General features: G+C 37.5%; 1 protein-coding gene across 50 annotated transcripts in view; it reads right to left on the reverse strand.

Annotated features, from left to right (window-relative positions):
- FOXP1 (forkhead box P1) overlaps positions 1–23,004 on the reverse strand; it is a 632,383-nt gene that overhangs the window by 49,716 nt on the left and 559,663 nt on the right. For all 50 annotated transcript variants that reach the window (XR_012431355.1, XR_012431353.1, XR_012431354.1 and 47 more), the window contains one exon: positions 10,600–10,704. Coding sequence is in view for 46 of the 50 variants with exons in the window: in XM_065539493.1 (XP_065395565.1) it covers positions 10,600–10,704 (105 nt within the window). In the remaining 4 variants the exon portion in view is untranslated. The remainder of the gene's footprint in view (positions 1–10,599; positions 10,705–23,004) is intronic.

The following is a 23,004-nucleotide window of genomic DNA, read 5'->3' on the forward strand; positions in this document are numbered from 1 at the left end:
TCTTGCTAAAATACAGCTATAAAAACAACAGGCTACTATAAATATAGGTTGTTTGGTAGGATTGAATTTTTATTACTTTTTCTTTAATTTTTTGGTAGACTGCCCTAGTTTCCATTATTCTATAACCATCCTAAGTTGAGACATCAAAAACTGGCAGCATCTCTTAGCCAGTGAGTTGACACTGAGACTCAGGAGCAGTAGTGGGTCTCTGTGAATAGAAACTGAATCAGAGGTGGAGAGAAACAAATACCGGATTAAAAAAATAATAATAATAAAAATAAAACAGAATCATAAGCAGTGCTCTTTATGAGGGTGAGTATAAGAGAAAAAAAATAATGCTAACCTCAGTTGATTTTTATTCTTCTTCAAGACTATAATACAATTTTCTTATCTGTAATAGGCAGAATTCTATCGAAACACATATTAAATCTGAGGATTAATATATTATTTGGGGGAAATGTATATCACCATAAAAACGAGAATAGAATTACACAGTCAAGACACATCAAGGATGGAAAACACATTTGGAAAGAATGTGACTCTGTTCACGCATCTCCAAAGACCCACCCTTGATAGGATTGAGTTTAAGTCTATCAAACACAATGTACCTCTTGTTTATCACCATATGGAAGAAGCGCATAAAAAGCAGACATGAAGAGATTTAAAAAACCTTCCAAAAATAAAGCAAGAAAATCCAAAGCAGAAAAGGAAAAGTAGAGCGCTTCCTTTCTGTCTGTGAGAGACGGAGACCATTTCAACAGCTGATTCCAGCCTCGAAGTATACAGCACACATAAAATAAATACAGGTCACAAAAATTAACAAATCATCATAACTGTCTAATACATCCTGGGCTGGCTGCGGAAAAACAAGATCATTCTGGATTTATATCTGTAAGTATGGGATTTCCTGGACAGCTAATATCCACAAACAATCAAACACAGGAGGAACACGGGGGAAAAAGGCAGCATTATTTCAAATTTGAGCTGAGAGTCGTGATTTGTAAAGGGCTGAACAGGAACTGGAGTTGAAATGTGAAGCAAAGAAATTCTTGTACTAGGCACTGATGGACATTTCTCTGTTTCTCTTGGCTCCGTACAGGTTTTTAGGTCACTGAGTTTTGAACGTAATGCCAAATGAGAATCTCGCTAGTACAGAAACTTTGAAAATGACAACTAACTTAATCTCTCAATTTAAATAAAATAATAATAATAAAAAAAATCTAATGATACTTCACTCAAGAGTCAGAGCTTTTTATGAGACCTGTTGCCAATATTAGTGTCTTGGAATGATCTCATCTTTCATCCTGGCTAAATTCCAACACACAATTTCATTAACCCAGGTACCGCAGGTGATAAAACTCATTTTTCCCTAAAGAGACAGCTAAAAAGTACCAGTTATACATTTATGAAGTACCAGCAATCAAAATTATGGATTTTCTAAAAGGTTTTTAACTACTTTTATTGAAAGGAAAATCGCTGTCTCAGACTTTTGTGACACTATTGCTAATAATAAATTTTACCATTTAGACATGGCCATAATATGGTAGACAGTGTCAATAAAAGTATGGAGCAAAGATGATCCCTGTCTTTTAAGTAATGCCTTCTAATTACATGCCGGAAATGATCACATGAAATACCTAAGCTAACCAATGGCTCTTAAAATATAAGAACACTCAACAATGCATCTACAGTGATATAGATGTACCGCATGCACATATGCAGTTATATGTAGAATTAATTGCATAAGTAGACATTCAAAAAATTTTCCAATGTTTTCAAAGCCGACAAGAAAAATTTAAATTTAATTTGCATTTCTAACTAAAATCTGTTTGTTGAAAAAAAAATGCGTTCAAATGTTATTTGCTTCCTTTTGAGCAAAGTGGTGGCACTGGGCCTGTTATCTTTGGCAAACTTGTCTAAACTTTTCTATCTAATATTCTATATATCACTAGAGGGCACTGTGGTATTTAGGCCACTTTGACCTCTTCGAGTACGAAGAAAGGTCTTGAACTCCTGAGCAATGTCAGAAAGGTTAAAAAAGACACATTGAAAGGGAAAAAAATTGTTTTTGGTAACACCCTATTTTTATTTTTCTAAAACCAATAAAAAATGCATGATAAGTAGAAAAGTCAAATTCATAAAAATATACAGCTCATTTTGCAATACTCAAAGACTTGTCACCTCAGATCTGATGGGGAAAATTTTCATCCTCATCTTCTTGAGATTTAAATTGTGAGGCTGGAATTTGATTTGCATACATCCACAATTATAGACAGCTATTCCCTCTACATGGCTGAAGTCTCCTGCACTAACTAGAGGTAATTTCACTGCAGAACATTCAGGCGTGCAAGCTGAGAGCCACAAATGGGTTTGAAACAATTTATGATATCCGGCCTCCTTCGACATGTATTAGCATATACCTGGTTTCTTTAACATACACTTTGTTTTTCCAAAACCACAAACATAGTTGCTGGAATTTCATGTGGAAGTGCTTAAGGGGCTGAAAGTTAACACCTTTGTGATCCATGCTGCCTCATGGTGGCTGTTAAACAAAAGCCTCTTTGTCGAGGCTTTCTTGAAATGTTTTCTTAACATGTTCCAAGTAGTTTTAGGCAGGGAACTAAAGTAAACAAGATGTTACCATGATAAAAACACTTGTGAAAACATTACAGAGCACACTTAGTAGTTTCTTTCACATAAAACTCTTCACAGTTTTGAAAAGTAAAATTTACAGAAAAAAAATTTTAAAAAGCAAATTACCAATGAAATGTCCTCTACTGTCTACAGCTTTCGACCTTTTGGAAAGGGTCAAAGTTCCATCTCTGGGCATCTTTTTCAGCATTTCTCTGTCTTCCATTAGAGCACATAGTTTATTTTGGCTTTCAGAAATTACATACATCTGACTAACAAGCAAGGGAATTTTTGTTTTGTTTTGCATGGAGTTTTTCTCCGTGAGAAATCACCAAAAGAAAAAAATTCTTTTCAAATAGGATACTAACCAAGGATACAAAGGATACTTTTAGTAGATGTTATACAAGTGGCTACCTAAAAGAAAAACTAGGGGAAATGGGAACATTTTCCCACAAGCACATAAGAGTACCTGATGTTTGTGAAACTATGGGCCTGCGTCTGATTTTACACTCTAAGTTAAAAGCAGGGAAATGTGGTCAGGGTTTAACCTTCAAATCTTCTCCTCATTTTGCCAATGCATTATATGAGCATTAAAAAAAGGGAGGGGTAGGAAAGGGAAGAATTACAGATCCACGTTTTTACTAGTAAAGATTGTGTCTTTCACCTGGTTTGAAAAGAAGAGAGAAAAAAAAAGGACTCAAGTGGGGAGAGGATGGAAGAACGCTGATGAGTTTCACCTCTCTGGATGATACGGGACTTGTTTTTGTTTTTCTGTTATCGGAGGATTCCAAGCAATGCAGGGCTGGACGATTTCATTAGAGTTAGCACGAGCACCTGCTGCTATCAGTTAGCGCTAACAAATGCAACAGTCACATGATAACTCATGGTTGATAGATTAAAAAACAACAACAACACTAAAACTGCAAGTTGTTTTCAGAAGAAACAGGGAAATAAATGCGTACAATAGACTGGGTATCTGCTGATTCTGATAAAGCGTCCCTCTGTTGGCGGTGAGGGAAAGACAACAGGATGGTTATTTGTACAGTATTTATCTTTGAAATCAAGGGCCCTGTGGTATACCTCACCTTGGGAACAAACGCTGCAGAATGATCACAGAAAAGTGTCAAATCTCTGGTTCTGATTTACCAACACTTAGGATATTTCTTCCTCGGGAGGGAAAAAAATATGCTTCAGTTTTCGACCCGTGAGTTCCCCCTGCCACCTCTCTTTTTTATGAACCCCTCTGTCTGTTAACAGTGGCACAGTATTGACAGATGGGATTTTTATCCTGAAGAACCAAGCTTGGCCTCTGTAACAGTTACAGCTTATTAATTTGGAGCTGCAGAAGACCAGAAAGCTGTTACCTGGCAAAATCACTTCCTCTCCCTGAGTCTGAACCCTAAAAACTGGGTGGAAGAACCCAAGATCGAGGAAGTATAAAAACCATGGTTGGTCAATGAAATCATGGGGCATGACACACATGGATACCTGCCCCCAAATATGACTAACTTGAGGGTTCTGTGAATCCAAGCTAACATAACCCTGGATAGCTATTTCCGGGGCCACAAATGCATTCCTCAGCTAAAAAACATGTTGGTGAAAGCAAAAATGCTACAGAGCAAACCGTGGTCCAAGGGACACAGTCATACTCGTTCCTTGTTCCTTATGCATGGTCAACGGCTGCTTTTGTACCCCAATGGCAGAGCTGAGTCGAGTTGCTGTGACAGAGACTGTATAGACTGCAATGCTGAAAATATTTACTGCCTGCCCCTTCATGGAAAAAATGTGCCATGCTGTCCCCTCTGTGTGGGACTTTTTACCAGAAGTCTCTGATTAAAACATTCTATTACAGAACAATTTCTTCTGATAGATCAACGCTTCGTATAGTCACAACTCCTCTTCCTAGGTAGAAGGTCGGAAATTTTTGGATATTTAAAATTACCCATCCTTGAAATATAAATATATCTAAGTAAGGTTAAGAGGTTCTAATGCTTTTAAAGAGTGCCCAGTATGGGCTAGGCGGTTTATATGACGTACCTTTTATTTATTCATTCATTTATTTAATTTTTAGAGACAAGGTTTTGCTTTGTTACCCAGGCCGCAGTACAGTGGCATGATCATAACTCACTGCGGCCTCAAACTTCTGGGCTGAAGTGAGCCTCCCACCTTAGCTTCCCAAGTAGCTAAGACTATGGGCACATGCCACGGCACCCAGTTGATTTTTTTTTTTTTTGGCAGAGACAGGGTCTTGCTATGTTGACCAGGCTGGTCTCACACTCTTGGCGTCAAGAAATCCTCCCACCTTAGCTTCCCAATGCATTGGGATTGCAGGGGCAAGCCACCCGTGTCTTGCCTGGTGTACCTTTTAATTCTAACAACCCTAAAAAGTGGTTAACATCCCAAATCACATGTGCTGATACTGAGGCTCAGATGACATGTGGTTGGTTCAAAGAACATATTAATAGTGTCTTCACTACCCAGTCAACCTTTCTCCAAAACTTTCTTTACATCCATTGCCAAGTAGAAAGCAAACTGTCCATAAAAAGTGCTGCCTCTAACCAGGCTATATAATGCAGCAGTTCAGAATAAGTCTTCTGAAGCCAGACTGCCTGGGTTTGGACCTTGGCTCCACCTCTTATTAGTGTGTGACCTTGGGTAAATCACTTAACCTCTCTGGGCTTTAGTTTCCTTAACTGTATGCTGGGAATACTACTACAATACTAGCATACGCTGTTTGTGAGGATTAAATGAGTTAATATAGGTGAAGCATTTCGGCACTATGCCTGTTTTAAGGTTCAGCACTATTTAATTATAAACTATTACTAGAGGAGTGTAAAATCAAGGGAATAGAAAGTAGGTAAAAAAGAAAAAAAAAATCTATGAAGTAACACTTAAATCGAGGTCAAAGCAATGCTACCTTTATTAAGTAAGAATACCAAGGAGAATTCAAGCAACACTGCTATCAACTTGCCTAAACCATAAGAAATCCCTTCTAAAAAGAGAGGGACAACTGAAGAGAAGCGTAGACTAGAAAACTTTTGGTCCACTGAAGCAACTGAAGATGCTTTCAGGATCTATGAATCCAGCAATCTGAGCAAAGTACTCGATGCATCACTCTCTGATGACAATGACCCCCACCCCCCTCCCAGTGACATCATTCAAAGAAGCCAGGTGGTTTTTATTTGAACCACAGAAGTTTGCTAGCTTCTTTCAGTTCGGTTCAATGGAAAACAAAGTTGGTTTCATCAAGGCCAATTTGATTTCCCTTTAGACTGAACAGAGAAGTGGGAGACGTGAATCTACAAAAAGACTAACTTATTTTCCACTGCACCAGGCAAGATCCTGATACCTGAAGACAACTCTGAATTTCCAAGAGTTAAAATCATGTTGTAGAGGAAAGAGTTAAAATCATGTTGAAATCCTGAATTTGTTACATACAACCAGTCAGTGTGTAACTCAGGAAAGCATCTAGGGGAGTTTCTTCTTACTCAGCATTTGCTCTCCCTTTGCTACTTGACTATATTCATTTTTACATTCTTGAACCAACTCTCTCATCCCTAGCCCCCATGTGGTTCACGTGGGGTGAACATCTCCCTCTGTTCTGGAGGCAGCATGTAATGCAAGTCTGGGGATGTCATTGTGATTGGCTCAAAGCTAGAACACATGACTCAATCTGGGCCAATGACAGTCTCCCTAGGGCTTTGTCTGGCGCTACAGGAAAAGAGACACACTGTGGGACTGATAAATCTGTCCTCTTCAGTTCCACTTGGAAACAGCCCCCAAATGAAGGCAACACACAAAAACAGAACTAATGGACAATTAATACTCCAAAAGCCTTGGTTAAATATTAGGATCTAGCCATGCTTGAAGCCAGCTGTACCACTGGACTTCCTAGCTATAGGGGCCAATTATCATCCCTCACTTATTTATTTTTTTCACTTAAGCCAATTTAAGTTGGGTTTCTGTAACTTACAAACAAAAGTCATCTTACAAATATAAGTCAATAAGTAAGTACCAGGAAGTAACCAAGCAACAGTTGCAGATTGATAGTGGGCATTCCAATTCCACTGAGCAAACAGGAACTGAGAACATGTCGTGTCATGTGCAAAACCACAATAAATAATTGATAGGTGGTTTCCTATACAAGTGCCAGACTCCTAATACCTTTAGAAGAGAAATGGGCTTTTTTATAGGAATTGAATCTAGGCCCCAATTCTAATGATCTTTATTTTCTTTAATACTAAAATTATTCTCTCTCCTTTTTGGGATAATCTCCTAATAAATATAACCTAATTGTCAGCTCACATAACAAACGAACCTATGATTTGAGGAATTTTTAGGGTAGGAATATTTTAGCCATTAACAAAATGTTTAAAATGGGTCTAGAAACTGTCATTTCCCTTTCTGACTCTAAAACTGATATATGTCCCTGAGCTTGTGGATAGCAATTTTAGAGTTCTAGAGACTTTATAACAATAAGTCATATTTACAGATGTTTATTAGCCATTCTATAGATGGAAGAAATCGGCACCAAGATATTTATCAAACCTAGCACTGGTGTACAGAAAAAATCAGAATTTAAAAGTTGCTCTGCCAAATTCTTTTTCTCTCATTATATAAATATGATTAGGTAATTGATCAGGAAAGAACAAAACTAAGATTCTATAGTGAGTGATTTCTAAACAAAACAAAGCCCACGATCACTAATCTGAATAATAATAATTGTAAAGGGTTGTTGCTTAATTTAAAATAAAGCATTGCTGATCTTGATTGTTCATATTTAGAAGCAATTTTGGACATCTCTTTTAAAATATTTTTAAGTACTTAAGTTTTCAGTGACCACATACTGCTCTCAGAGTATAATACTGAGGCAAGTAAGCTATGAAACAGATTCACAGGCTTCCATTCATTAACCAAAAATTTATATTCACCAAAACTGCTTGCAGGTAACACTAGATATCTCTCTAAGGATGGCTTTATTACAATATTTGTATCTAGGTTCATGAAGATAGATACACACACTGTTCTAACAATATAAAGACCACACAAAACTGGAGTCTTGCACATAAATCAGCTCACCTCTGTTTCCCTGGGGCTTGAATGAGAGAGAAAAGCTAGAAGGAGATGGTCCCCAACAACCAATTTGTAAACCATCACACACCCAGATGTACACATGGGCATATGTTATAGTTATACATGTGCATATGTTTGATTACATGTCTATAATATGTAACATATTGAATTCATAATTAATGATTCAATGATATTATGAATATATTTATAGGTTTACATGTGCATATGTTTGATTATAGGTATACATGTGCATATGTTTGATTACATGTCTATATCATGTAACATATTGAATTCATAATTAATGATTCAATGATATTATGAATATATTTATATGATACAAAAATGCAGGGCAGTTTGGTCTAAAAATTTTTTTTTTAACTGACAAGGTAACACAGGTAAGGAGTAGCATAGAAGCATTTCACTTCAGCTATGAGATTAATATATTTCCTTACAGTGATGCTTTATAGGTTTACAGCTTCAAATGGGCCAACCCAGGTTTTAGTCATACTTAACAGTAGAAATTAAAGTTACTCCACTCTCCGTGTAAGGACAAGAACCCGAACATAAGTCGATATCAATATAGGAAGTTAAGAATCAAATTGTTAGCTTTCCTCGGCATCCACTTTCTACATTTATAAAGTCAAATGTATAATAAAGAATGGGTCCAATCACCAAGCTGCAATTGGCCAGTAATTGTCACCAATTATATAAAAATATAGTGCACATGCAATTGCTTCAAAGTGAATAAAATACCTAGGAATCCAACTTACAAGGGATGTGAAGGACCTCTTCAAGAACTGCAAACCACTGCTCAACGAAATAAGAGGACACAAACAAATGGAAGAACATTCCAAGCTCATGGATAGGAAGAATTAATATCATGAAAATGGCCATACTGCCCAAGGTAATTTATAGATTCAATGCCATCCCCATGAAGCTACCAATTACTTTCTTCACAGAATTGGAAAAAACTACTTTAAAGTTCATATGGAACCAAAAAAGAGTGCGCATTGCCAAGACATTCCTAAGCAAAAAGAACAAAGCTGGAGGCATCATGCTACCTGACTTCAAACTATACTACAAGGCTACAGTAACCAAAACAGCATGGTACTGGTACCAAAATAAGAGATACAGACCAATGGAACAGAACAGAGCCCTCAGAAATAATACCACACATCTACAACCATCAGATCTTTGACAAACCTGACAAAAACAAGAAATGGGGAAAGGATTCCCTATTTAATAAATGGTGCTGGGAAAACTGGCTAGCCATATGTAGAAAGCTGAAACTGGATCCCTTCCTTACACCTTATACAAAAATTAATTCAATATGGATTAAAGACTTAAACGTTAGACCTAAAATCATAAAAACCCTAGAAGAAAACCTAGGCATTACCATTCAGGCCACAGGCATGGGCAAGGACTTCATGACTAACACACCAAAAGCAATGGCAACAAAAGCCAAATTTGACAAATGCGATCTAATTAAACTAAAGAGCTTCTGCACAGCAAAAGAAACTACCGTCAGAGTGAACAGGCAGCCTACAGAATGAGAGAAAATTTTTACAATCTACCCATCTGACAAAGGGCTAATATCCAGAATCTACAAAGAACTTAAACAAATCCACAAGAAAAAAAATCAAACAACCCCATCAAAAAGTGGGTGAAGGATATGAACAGACACTTCTCAAAAGAAGACATTTATGCAGCCAACAGACACATGAAAAAATGCTCATCATCACTGGTCATCAGAGAAATGCAAATCAAAACCACAATGAGATACCATCTCACACCAGTTAGAATGGCGATCATTAAAAATTCAGGAAACAACAGGTGCTGGAGAGGATGTGGAGAAATAGGAATACTTTTACACTGTTGGTGGGACTGTAAACTAGTTCAACCATTGTGGAAGACAGTGTGGCGATTCCTCAAGGATCTAGAACTGGAAATACCATTTGACCCAGCCATCCAATTACTGGGTATATACCCAAAGGTTTATAAACCATGCTGCTATAAAGACACACATACACCCGTGTTTACTGCAGCACTATTCACAATAACAAAGACTTGGAACCAACCCAAATGTCCATCAATGATAGACTGGATTAAGAAAACGTGGCACATATACAACATGGAATACTACGCAGCCATAAAAAAGGATGAGTTCACGTCCTTTGTAGGGACATGGATGAAGCTGGAAACCATCATTCTGAGCAAACTATAGCAAGGACAGAAAACCAAACACTACATGTTCTCACTCATAGGTGGGAACTGAACAATGAGAACACTTGGACACAGGAAGGGGAACATCACACACTGGGGCCTGTTGTGGGGTGGGGGAAGGGGGGAGGGATAGCATTAGGAGATAAACGTAATGTAAATCGCGAGTTAATGGGTGCAGCACACCAACATGGCACATGTATACATATGTAACAAACCTGCACGTTGTGCACATGTACCCTAGAACTTAAAGTATAATATAAAAAAAAGATGACACCTCCAACAACAACAAAAATATATATATATTTTTATGTATAGTGCATATGTTATTGATTTTATATGTAAGGACAAGATAAAAGTAAGCGCTAAATAACTGCAAGTTTAATACTGGGATCATTTTTTTCTTTTTAAATCCTTGTCATTCTGAAAAATGGGTAAATACGGGCTCTAACTGAGACTTACGCCTTTGGATGTAAGTCTTTTTCCCATTGTAGTACAACCCTCAATAGATTTTGTAACTATTCCTATGACAGTGCGCTAGACCTTGTGATTTAGAGTCCACTCTCAAAGGGTTGAAGTGAAACTCTCCATCAAAAAGGCATTTTATGAGCAAAGCATGAACAGTGGGAGGTGCTGGCTGTGTAAAAGAAGAAAACAAAATAAAATCATTCTTACTTTAGAAATGATTGGAAATCTTCGCACACTGCTTCACAGCCTGGCCACTTGCATACACCATGTCCATAGAGAGGATGGCTATGGGGGTGCTCCTCATGGGACAAACTGAAAGAAAACACACAGAAGACCAGAGAATGAATTTGCTGCCAAGAACCATTCCACCAGACGAGGATAAAAAAGGCAGGAGGAGCCCACATGGCCAAATGTGGACAAGACAAATCTGTGATTTCCCCCATCCCGTGTAATTGACTAATTAATTCTGCATTGTTTGCTAAGAGCAAGAATTAAATTGTACCTAAATGTATTTAGTCAAATGTTAGAAATGTACATCTATGTACGAAAAAGTGTTTGACAGGCTTTTGTTAGATGCGAAGCTCTTTACTCAGACTGCGAAGGAGTCTTTAAAAAGCTAGAACTTATTTAATCTACATAATGAAAATTACAAAATCTGTACTTGATTTTGAGATTCTCTTGCTATATCTACAAGGAATATTACCCATTTTCTTCCTTCCCTTCCCCCAGAAACTGCTTTCATATAATCACGTATTTTTTCCCAAGTTAATTTTATCTAGCAAAGAGTACAATTAAATAATTTAGAATAATACCAAAATAATTTAGCAAGACAAATGTATCCAAGCAGATGATTCCTTTTTTTTAAAAGCTAATAATGGCAAGATGATTATATTCCTAAAATTCCTAACACCAAGAGTGAGAGAAAATGTGGCATGAACACGAAGGGGTTAATCCTCCAGTGGGGTTCCAATCAATACGTAATGATCTGGCCACACGGATCCAAGTCATGGGATGCTTTGATCCGCACCATGTGGTGCTCGGGGAACAGTATCTGTTGCACTCGCTGATGAACCATATTCTCAAATATTTTCTCTATTATATTTCTGCATCCAGACTTCTTTCAGACAAATTATTTTTACAGTTGTTTCCATAACCTTAAATTCCATCAGATAGAAATGTAAAACTAACATTGAGAGTTCTGTTTCGTACTCAAGTGCATTCCCTTCCCGGGAAGGGCTATTTTGCAAACTTACTCGACTGTCTCTGCCTGACTCTGAACTTCAAGCACAGTGAACGATGATTACACAAGCACACACACGTGCGCGCACACACATGCACGCGCACACACACACAAGAGGCCTGTATTTCATTTCATATTGCCATCAGGATGTATATTCATGTATCTTATCAATTTACATTCATAGAGCAGATGTACACAAACGCCACTTGTCCCTGACTTAGACAATCCACAGTAAGTGTATTACGAACACAAACCAAGAAGCTTCGAAAGTAAACACACAGACACACAGAACTACATCTGATCAAAGATCACTACGTCTCCCTATGACTTTTGAATAATTTTGCTGGAAATCTAAAACAATTTAAAGATAATAACAAGCTATTTTGTCCTAACACAGAAAATAGGTCTTGGAATTAAAAAACAAAAAAACAAAAAACAAAAGAAAAAATTTTTAAAAGGTAGAAAAATAACTTGTAAAAATACAGAAAGGTGCCCCTCATACAAGAAAGGAAGACAGCAAGGGAACTCAAGTAGCTATAGTGAGATTTATAAAGCTAAACAATAAAAGGATATTCTCTAAGCAGTTAAGAGGGTAAAACTGCATTGGACTCAAGGAAAGAATTACTACCTATTTGTGTTCATCTTCAGATCTGTGAATGAATAAAATAGATAGTATGAAAAAAGAATTTTAAAAATTTATTAACAGTATTACAAATGAAAGAATACTTCAACAGTAGAATTCTCAGATATTCTAAGGGGGAAGAAAATCATTTAAAAAGAAAACTTAATCCACAGCTTAAAAAGAAAAGAAAAATATCCCAACTTTAATAATTATTTTCTTTAGCAATTTTGAGATTATTCTTGTAACTTTAAAAGAGTAAAATATTTTTGTTGTAGAAAACTTGAAAATCCTGAAAAGAAAAAAAACTACCTTCAAGTACACACACACTTGATAAGGTAAGGCATGAATATTTATATCATTCTTTTACATTTAACATAATTGTGTAAATACTTTCTCATGTTCTCAACTCATCTTCAAAAATCTTACTTACTGATGGGTAATAGTCCATTGCATGCCATCTTAACTCTAATTATAGGCCAAAATTTAACCATTCCTCTATTTTGGACGTTGAGTTTCTCTTCATGTTTGTTATATTTGTAAATAATGTCAGAAATAAAATGTACCAGCTTAAACATCCCAATGTATCACAACTGACTGCTACCAGAAGACACATTCAGAGAAACAGAATCACTCAATTAATGAGTACCAAAATTTAACACTGTGAATATTCTATCAAGTTGCTCTTGAAAAATGCTACATGCCGAGTACATTCTTAGCCAGTATACATATTGTGTGTGAATTTTTTCTATTTGGAAACAAGGAGCCTGAACTAGTTAGGATGAAAAATCAGTATTACTAGTTAGAACTATAAATGGTTAAACGGCTGTGCTTCCTGGGTTAAGCTGGCGGTGTTCTGAAAATAATAATACAAGAGAAAATAATAATATGCATTGACTAGCAGGGTTTTGGACTCTAAATAAAATGTGTAGAATTTAACACGATGTTTGCTGTTCCCCATCCTGTTTTTAGTTAACTTACTTATGAAGGATCCAAGATCTGAAAAAAAACTATTCACGTCTAAGAATTTACTTTTAGTTCAACTTGTTATCACTACTTCAAAGGGCAGATAAAGACTCACTAGGGCCTTAGAAGGCAACCAGTTGTAACCGAAGTCTAAAGAAACTCATACTCTTCACACACGGGTACATTTACACATTCAGAAGACCGTTTGTGAATCTGTCTCTCAGTTAAAAAATTTATTTATTATGAAAAGATTACATGCTCTTGTTTTTACAGGTTCACATATTAAACTGCAGTGGCTCCTGAAGGAAGTGCACCCCCACACCCCAACCTAGGCATCATTTACCATTCTGGTTTACATTGCATTTCTCTTCTAACACGTTATTATTTTAGAAAATGGTAACATACTGGACACACTATTGTCATTTGCTTTTCATGTTTAACATAAAACTGGACACTTTTAAATACACAATTGTCTGACACAAAGTGTTTGGCTTTGGAAGGAGAGAGAACAAGCTGGCAGAGGTGACTTGCTAGCATCTTTTTGGAAAGATACCTAAGAAACTGGAACAACTGTTGCCTCTGGGGAGGGGTACAGGGAGTCAGGAGTAGCAGGGCAACTCAGTTTTCACCATACTTTTTATATCTTTTGAAGTTTTAATTTTGCACATTGTAGGAACTGTTGCTGTGCAATTGTTAATTTTTTTTGCACACATGTGTGTGTTTGCATATATGTATGCAGTAGGAAAAGAATCAAGTGCTATGCAGGACTTGATTTCCAGTCTGCCGTGTGCTTTAACAGTGGCACAGTGAATACCACACACCCGCTGCACGTGTGACTGGGTCTCGCTTTTAGCTTTGCAGTCGTTCTGTATGAAGCATCATTGGACAACACCAGCTGCCCCTCTGAATGGGAGCTTTTCTGTTTTCTCAAAAAAGTGGAACAAGCATTTATATTCTTGCTGCCTTTTGGGTCGTGCCAAAAAAGACAAGAAGGGAAATAAAAATGAGGAAAATAATGTTTCTATCTTGAATTAATTTAGAGCTACATTTGCAGGATGAAACATGGTGGGAAAAGGATGATCTGGGCATCTGATGGTAAAATAAAGCAGTAAGCCTAATCATTTAAGTAAATTATTCAAGGGTAAACTCACCAATGTGTAAAGTATCATTTCTGAAAAGCTGCCAGGGTCAGTGATGAAAATAGATAGGTTTTATTTTTAAAAGACTTAAACATGTTTGCCAAAATTAGACTTTTAAAACTTTAGGGTCAATTGTTTAATAAGGTGTATTTTACTACAAACTCCCAGGTTGAATATTCCTAGGGGCAGGGATCACTTTTTCAGCTCCACAAACTTAGTACCTCCAACAGAACACGAGTTTGAGGTCAGGCGCGGTGGCTCACGCCTGTAATTCCAGCACTTTGGGAGGCTGAAGTGTGTGAATCATTTAAGGTCAGGAGTTTGAGACCTGCCTGGCTAACATGGTGAAACCCCGTCTCTACTAAAAAATACAAAAATTAGTCAGGTGTGGTGGTGGGCACCTGTAATCTCAGCTACACAGGAGGCTGACACAGGAGAATCACTTGAACCTGGAAGGCAGAGGTTGCAGTGAGCCTGATCGCACCACTGCACTCCAGCCTGGGTGACAGATGACAGAGCAAGACACGGTCTCCCAAAAAAACCAAAAAAACAAAACAAAAAAACATGGGCTTGATAAATGTTAGGTGGATTTATGAATGAACAGACAGTAAATATATTGTTCTATTTCATTTCTGTGTGGATATACACTCAACTGGTGTTTGCCTTTTTAAAAAAAAGTCGTGTAGGTAAAGACCAGAATTATGCAAAGCTACATGAGAAACTATCGTTATGACACTTTCTATTATTTAATTTTATTCTGAATATATAAAACACAGATAGTATGCATTTGAGAAAAGCCAGTTAATTTAAATTTTTCTTGATAATCCTTGATATGTAAAAATTAAATATAATTTTAACACAAAAATAGTGATAGCATTTCAGATTAGAAAGAACCAACTTGCATGAAAAGTATAATTACATATAAATATGTAATAATTTCTGATGTTACATGATACCAAATCCAGTATATATTCAGTAGGGTATAAGGGTGTCATTTTCAATGACAGTTAAGTAGGATATTTTCTTCTATTTATTTTTTTCTGCATCAAAGTATACCATCCAAGGTCTTCACTTCAACACTGACCTTAGTTTTTGAGACAATTTTATATAATGGTTATGGTTCCTTATGACATTTCATGGTTACATTCCTAAGGTCACTACTTAACCAAAGCTTCAAACTGGAATTATTAAATCCACCTGCTAAATAAGGACAACGTCTCAACTCTGCTGTCTGCAGTCTTTAGTAATCCTTACACTGTTAGTCCTGTAAGCTAATTTCCCCTGTGGTAACTAAGAGGGAAGAATTTCTGAAGGAGATGAAGCGAAGGGTGACCTTGATATCTGCCAAGCCATTTCCTGCCAACTGAAATCCCAGTTTTCCCTTCACCTGAAGGCAGATTCCCAGCTTTTCCTGTGCACTGACCCAAGTTCTCATGTCTGTCTTTTATGTTTCCCCTGAATTTTTCTTCCCTTTTCCAAATCTGCCTCTTTCCAAATTTGCCTTTGTTTTCCTCCTCTCCAAATTTCCGATTTATCTGTAGCAAAAGGCTACATGTATCTGTGCCCATTAGGGTTTATGCCTCCCCACAAACACCAAAAAAAGGAAATCCTGCCCAGATTATAAACTGTATTTTATTTCACTGGCATGTTATTTGATAAATTAAATTATAGAAGACTACGTTGGTTGTTCTCTACTCACTCAAAATTGTGGAAATACATTTTTCAAGTTTTACTGAGTTATAGTTTACATATCATACAATGCACTCATTTAAAGTGCATAATTCAATATTCACGGAGTTGTATAACCATCATCACCAGCTACTTTTGGAACATTTTTATCATCCCTCAAAAGAAATCCTGTACCCATTAGCAGTCATTCCCCACTTCCTCCCAACTCCCAGCCCCCGCCAATCACTAATCTTTCTGTCTCTAGAGGTGTATCTATTTTGGACATTTCACATCAAGGAAATCATACAGTATATGTTCTTTTTTGCCTTGTTTCTTTCATTTCCCATAATCCTTGGAGGTTCATTCGTTTACACTGTAGCATTTACTAGTACTTTATTTCCTTTTGTAACTGAATAGTATTCCATTGTACATACATAGCACATTTATCCATTCATCTGTTGATGAACATTTGGGTTATTTCCACATTTTGGCTATTGTGAGTATTGCTGGTATGAACGTGTACATACATGTACTCTTAAGTATCTGTTTTCAATTTTAGGGGATATCTACCTAGAAGTTGAATTGTTGGGTTCTATGGTAACTCTACGGTTGACATCTGGAAGAACTTTCAGACCACTTTCCAAAGCACTTTATATTCTCACCAGCACCGTGTCAGGGTTCTAATTTCTCCATGTCCTTGCGAATACTTGTTGTGTATCTTTATTCCAGCCATCCTCACAGCTAGGAAATGGTACCTTATTGTGCTTTTGATTGAATTTCCCTAATGATTAATGAGGCTGCACATATTCTCATGTGCTTACTGCCACGTGTGTATCTTCTATAGAAAAATGTCTATTCAGAGCCTTGGCCTATTTTTTAATTGGGCTGTCTTTTTGCAAATATTTACTCCTGTTTTGTGGGTTGTCTTTTTACTTTTTTTTACGGTGTGCTTTAAAGCACATTTTGAATTCTGATGAGGTCCGATTTATATAATTTTTCTTTGGTTCCTTCTGTTTTTGGTGTTACATCTCAGAAACCATTGCCTAATGCAAGGCAACAAAGATTTACTTCTAGGTTTGCTTCCTAGAACTTTATAGCTTTAGCTTTCACATTTAAGCCTGCGGTCTGTTTTAAGTTAATTTTTGCATATGATATGAGTCAGGGGTCCAACTTCGTTTTTTTAAATGTTGTCCCAGCACCGTTTGATGAAAACACTACTCTACCTCCAATGAATGGTTTGATACTTTTGTCAAAATGAACGTAAATGTAAGCGTTGGCATTTTTTAAATTTCACTTTTCTTAGATTTCTTTTTCCCCAACATACTGCTCATGTTTTCAAAAGAATTTATAGTTAAAATTATATAACAACTTTCAAAATTACATTAAGCTATAAAATAACTTTTGAGGTTTGATGGGTAGCAGGAGAGATAGATTTTTAATAAAAATAAAACCCTAGCAGCCGAACTTTTTGAAGAATAAGTGCCTAGGGGAAACTTTGTTTCCCAGATCCTGTTGATCCTTTGTGTACTGAAAAACCTCTGCAGAATGTGCTATGTGGCTTTCTCTGCTTAACATGTAAATGGAGTATAACTGTTCCTTTTCCTGAGGGCTAGCGCTATTTCTCTATAGGAAGGGTTGGGAGTGCAGTGTCGGGAGGCCTCATTTGTCATGACAGCTCGGCTTGTAACCAGGAATCCCGCAAGTCCTTTCACTGCTCTGCCCTCCAGTTCCCTCGTTTGAAAACTGAGAATCACACAAGAGCTCCTCCCAGTGGTAAAACCTCCACCAAACTTCCACCAAGGATATGCAGATGTAACAGGGAATAGGCACCAATGGCACATCCTGGTACTGACATGATGAATAAGGAGTAGGTGCTGAATGGATATCTGTTAAAGGAGTGAATGAAGCTGTTCAGGAAGGAGCATCGGTGTCTTCATCACGGCTGTGGAGCTGGTTGCTATTCCCCTCTCACTCATCCCTAACCAACTGCAAATACACAAACCAAAAAGCACTATACATCCCTTTCCCACCTCCTTTGACTTAAAAGCTGTCCTGCCTCCCTCCCTTCCCCACTGGCCACCTTCTTCATTCCCACGATTTAGGACTTTCATCCATTTAGCCAACATTTATGGAACTCTGAGCCTGAGGCAGGCACCGAGCATACTCACCAGAAAGGCAATTTTGTTGACAAAAGACTTCTATGTCTCTCTGTCTGTTATCCTTCCAAATTATTTGGTCCCATGTCCATCTCTAAGTCAACCTAACAACACTGTAAGCCACCGAATCCTCCTTTTTCAGGTCCATCCCAGCCTGTGATTTTTGTCTGAACAGTAAGAGACTGCTTATTCCCAGCCGAAACATGACATTAAATCAGACACCTTGGGTTTCTAGAAAGCTGTTCTCTTCATATACAGTTTTAGCCCTATCACTAATAAAGAGTGTCCTAAGTTACACTTAAGCTACAATGGCATGCATCGATGGAAGCCACTACTATTTTAAAGCTTTTACATTTATTTGTAAAAGCTTCAATGGACAGCTTATACAAAATGATCCTACTTTCTCTTTTCTCTCTTCACTTTTTAGTTCTTACCACATTTCCCTGCCTGTGACTTTGTTATCATGTCTTACTTTCAATGAGATTGTACCGAACCATATCACTTACTTCTTAGGTTTGAAGATGGGAATATGAATTTGATCTGAGAACATTCTAGTGATGAGGTTATATCTGAAAATATAATCGGACTTCTGATTTGAAATTATTAAATTTACAAAAACTGATTGCTATCAAATATTTGTGAAATATTTGATCATTAACGCAAATGAAACATGCTCAGTCACACAACATGATACCAAACTAGACAAGCTGGCCTTGAACCTTGATCACAACGACCTCTTCTAAGAACAAGGTAGATTCCCAATCTCAAAGACATGATTCCTGAAATACTTAGTACCATTTTCCACTTTACAGTTTATTCTTCTGGCGTTTTTCATACTATTGTATAGCCCCTCAAAATCAGCTGGAAGTCCAATCACAGTCTCTTGCAGAAAACAGAACAACAGGTAGAGTTTCTTCACGTTCCATACTATAGCATCAGGGGGAAAAGGTCTTACACCTGCCCGAAGAAGAGCAGATGAGACGTGGGAAAAGGAGAAACGACGATGCAAGCGCCGCATGCGTTTCCCTGGCAGCTTTGTAAAAATGACCTTTCTCCTTCAACTGTCACTGAAAACACTTTGAGAAGCAGATGGGCTTCTTATTTCACACCGAAGAGTTGGGAGACAACTTAGACACTGCATTTCTAGCACACTGCCTTAATTTTCACTTCTCACTCACTGCAGAAAAACACCACCCTACATGTTTATTAATCAGTTTTCCAAAAGTAAGTTGACAATGGGTCCTGTAATCCTCCCACAAAGAGAAGGGTGTTTTATTAAAGCCTATTAAAGGGCCTACCCTAGAATGAATAAGAATGGAGTTCTCTACAAACTGTAACAAACACACATGCTTCTCTCTCTTTCTCTCTCACGCAGGGAATCCTTGACTCTCCTTCCCCAGAACGCTCATCATCTCAATTTTCTGCTGCTTTTCAAATCATGTTTAATTAGAGGATTTCACATTCCCTTGTGATACGATATTCATGAGTAAAACTTGCAATTGGAGTGACTGTGAATCAGTCTATTAAGTGCCAGATTTGTGCTTTTAAACAATGATGGAGATTATTGTTATTATCTGCTCTCAATATTGTGTTCCGAGATGTGAGGACTACCTTAACTAACTTTACATCTGAAATGCAAGCTATTAACCATTTATGTCCAGAGTTGGTTTCTGTTCCCCCCTTCTTTCTTGATTTGCAAATTATGCTGGGAGAAATAGAGAGTTATTTTTCTCTAGTGGTTCTCAGGGAATGGTCCACTAGTGGTGTGCTGGGTGGGTTTGCATGGTAAACCCTCACTTTCATAGTTCTGAACTTATATTCATCTGTGTTGGAAAAAGGTTTTATGAGGACATCAGAAACATGATTTCTCAGTAGTTACTTTAAACACAACCTATTTAAACGAGACAACTTATGAACAATATTAAGTAGATAGTAGTAATAAGTACATGCAGATAAGCCAAAAATTGAGAATAGCAGGAATGACTCAAAGAATGTTGACTGGGCCCTAAGTGACTGTAAGAACTGTGTCTGGAGAAAAGGGCATACAACTTTCCTTTCCCATTGCTATTCCTAGAGTAGTGCTTCTTGAACTTTACTACAGATATAAATCCGATTTGGTGGTTCTGGGTGGTGGGGTGGGGCACGACTACGCATGGGGAAAAAGCCCCCAGAGTTGCTGGGCCATGGACCATAACTGAGTACTAAGGATCCTGGGTGTTCCCTGCTCTGTATCTGATCTAAAAATGTCTATGCTTAAAGAAACAGTCACAAGGGTGCCCTCTTTATAAAGTATGGGTTGAAAAGCAAGGTGGACGGACATAGATAAATACGCAAGGGGGTGGCACTGGGCAACCTCACCAAGTAATAGTTGTAAATTCACAGAAATGCTTGCTGGCTCAAAGTTATTTAAAAATTAATGCAAGGCTGTATTTCTTTTTTGTTTTTTAAACATAACAGGTAAGGCTGTAGGAAGTTAGCACAGGGAAAAGGTCACTTTCTGTCTCTGTTTAACAAACAACAATTTTACATCATCACAGATCTGTTGGGTGATATGGTCAGTGATTAATGTTTACCAGCTATTACACCGATCAGGAACATCCCAGAGTAAACTACTGAATCAATGAGTTTGACAGCATCTCAAAACTTCACAGTCTCCAAACTCTAGGTCTGCTTTAAGTATCTTCTAAGCCCAGTTCATATCCCTGAGGATGTATGTGAGGAAAAGCAGAGTCACGAATCAACTTTTTAGGAAGGTTAAGTGACAGTCTTGGCTTTTCCTAGGAAATCAGAAATCAGGGCATACAAGGAAGGCAGGGTTTCCATGCACTTGGCACAGTACCATATTCAGTCAAGGTCCCTTCCCTCTAAAAAATGAGAAAAACCTATCAAAACGTAACTCATGATATGCACACAGTGGAGTCCACACAATGTCAAATGGAGCAAGAAAGCATACTTTGAAGATCTGCAGATGTATCTTAATTTGTAATGGACCAAAATACATCTAGCGTCTCCAACTTCTAATTTCACAGTTATCATTTCTTAGAATGAGGCTCATTTTATTTAAGAAATGACTTGATTTAAAGAAAATAATACAAATAATCACATAAGCAGATAGGGCAAACCTCACGACAAAATGGGGCGCATATTCAAACGACTCAAGTTTGGAAAAGCAAAAGCTCATAAAGTAGTCCTTGAGGATCCAGTCACTAGCTGGGTTAACTTTGCAGGTTGACGCTGACTCAGTAGCAAGTCTCTGAAGACGTACTTTAATTTGAATTTTCACAGGGGATGGCAAAGCCTCAGGGTCATTCTGGACTTACGGGTCAAAGACCCACAAAGGCCCCAACAGCACAGTGTGGTGTGTCTGATGCTTTAGGACTAGAGCTTCTTCCTCCAGATTGAAGGGCATCTTATTTGTAAGCTATTTATGTGACTAGCAATTGGCTGCTTTACCAATGGTAAGAACCTGAGGCTAGGTGCCACGAAAGGTAGTTAAGTCTGGCAGTTATTTTCATCACTAATCATGCCACCAATCTCCCCTACCTCCCCACTTTCCAGCCACACTGGGCAAAATGTGCCATCTTGATTCCCAGATGCCAGGAGCATGTATGTGGCATAGTAGGAGAATGGAGCAGAGAATCAGAGCTGTAGTATCTGAGGCTGGTTGGTGTGTTTGGATCACAATGCAATAGCAAACAGAGCAGGTGATGACAAGTACAAAATGCCTGTATTTGCAAGGTGATGAGTGAAGGAATAAATAAAGGAAAAGAGCAAGAAGAGGCAGCAGTCCAGCTTTTGTTTCTGACACCAGTAAGGGCGATTCTGAGTTTGTAACTAAGAGTTTACCACTGGCAGTATTAACACTGGGATCTCGTTAAGAAAACAGAATGCTTTCCAAAAAGTGGTGTGAGCAACTGTGTCAATACAGACATAGGGATCACTAATCCAAAAGTTATTAACACCATTAGGCAGGCATTCTCATTATGTCAACGCAAGTGTGTTTGCACTGGTGAGTCACAAGGTCTATGTGGAACCTTGTCCATATGTTAGAGGAACTAATGACACCCCAAAAAACCAAAGACCATAAACAAAGTTCCAATATTAATTCTTATTTTGTTTCCCTCCCTAGTACTCTATGGGAGTCAGCAAAAGATTTCTAAGAGTTACATCATACTTCAAAAGTAGAAGGACCATACACAAGGGCCAGACCAGAAAGCAGGAGATGAAGGGACAAGTTAGCTAAAGACACAAAATGGCTCAAAACTATCAGGTACTTGCTTGTGTGTTTCCTTAGAATTACTCCCTACTTTATGTAATTACATTTATTTCTCTATAGTACAAGATGCCTCATTAACATTCACTGGTTTAAACTCTTCTCTACCTTTAATTCAGCAGATTTTATTAAACAATTACTTTGTGATAATCATGTTGGGTTCTTAGATCAGTCTCCAAAACTGGGATGCATATCACCTACGTCATATATTTAAGATATGATATTACACGAGTCATAGTATTAAGATTTCTGTATACACCTATTAGTATTAGAACTTGAAAATGTAGACACACATTTCTCACCATCTTAGCCACTAATTTTTATAACGAAAGTAATATATATTAGAAACATGTATATAATTAATAAATACACTTAGTAGGGGTACATATTCAACATTTTTATACTGTTGGGGTAAAAAATCAAGTTTGGCGGTCACTGGCATTGACTACAACTAGAAGTAAGTTCTCGTTCTTGGAAAGAGTTCTGCCCAATTCTCTAGTTGGGGAGACAGTGATAACTGAACAGATGGCTGGAACACAAAGTACTGTAAC

The sequence above is a fragment of the Macaca fascicularis genome, chromosome 2 (genome assembly GCF_037993035.2).
Source record: "Macaca fascicularis isolate 582-1 chromosome 2, T2T-MFA8v1.1".
NCBI lineage: Eukaryota > Metazoa > Chordata > Mammalia > Primates > Cercopithecidae > Macaca > Macaca fascicularis.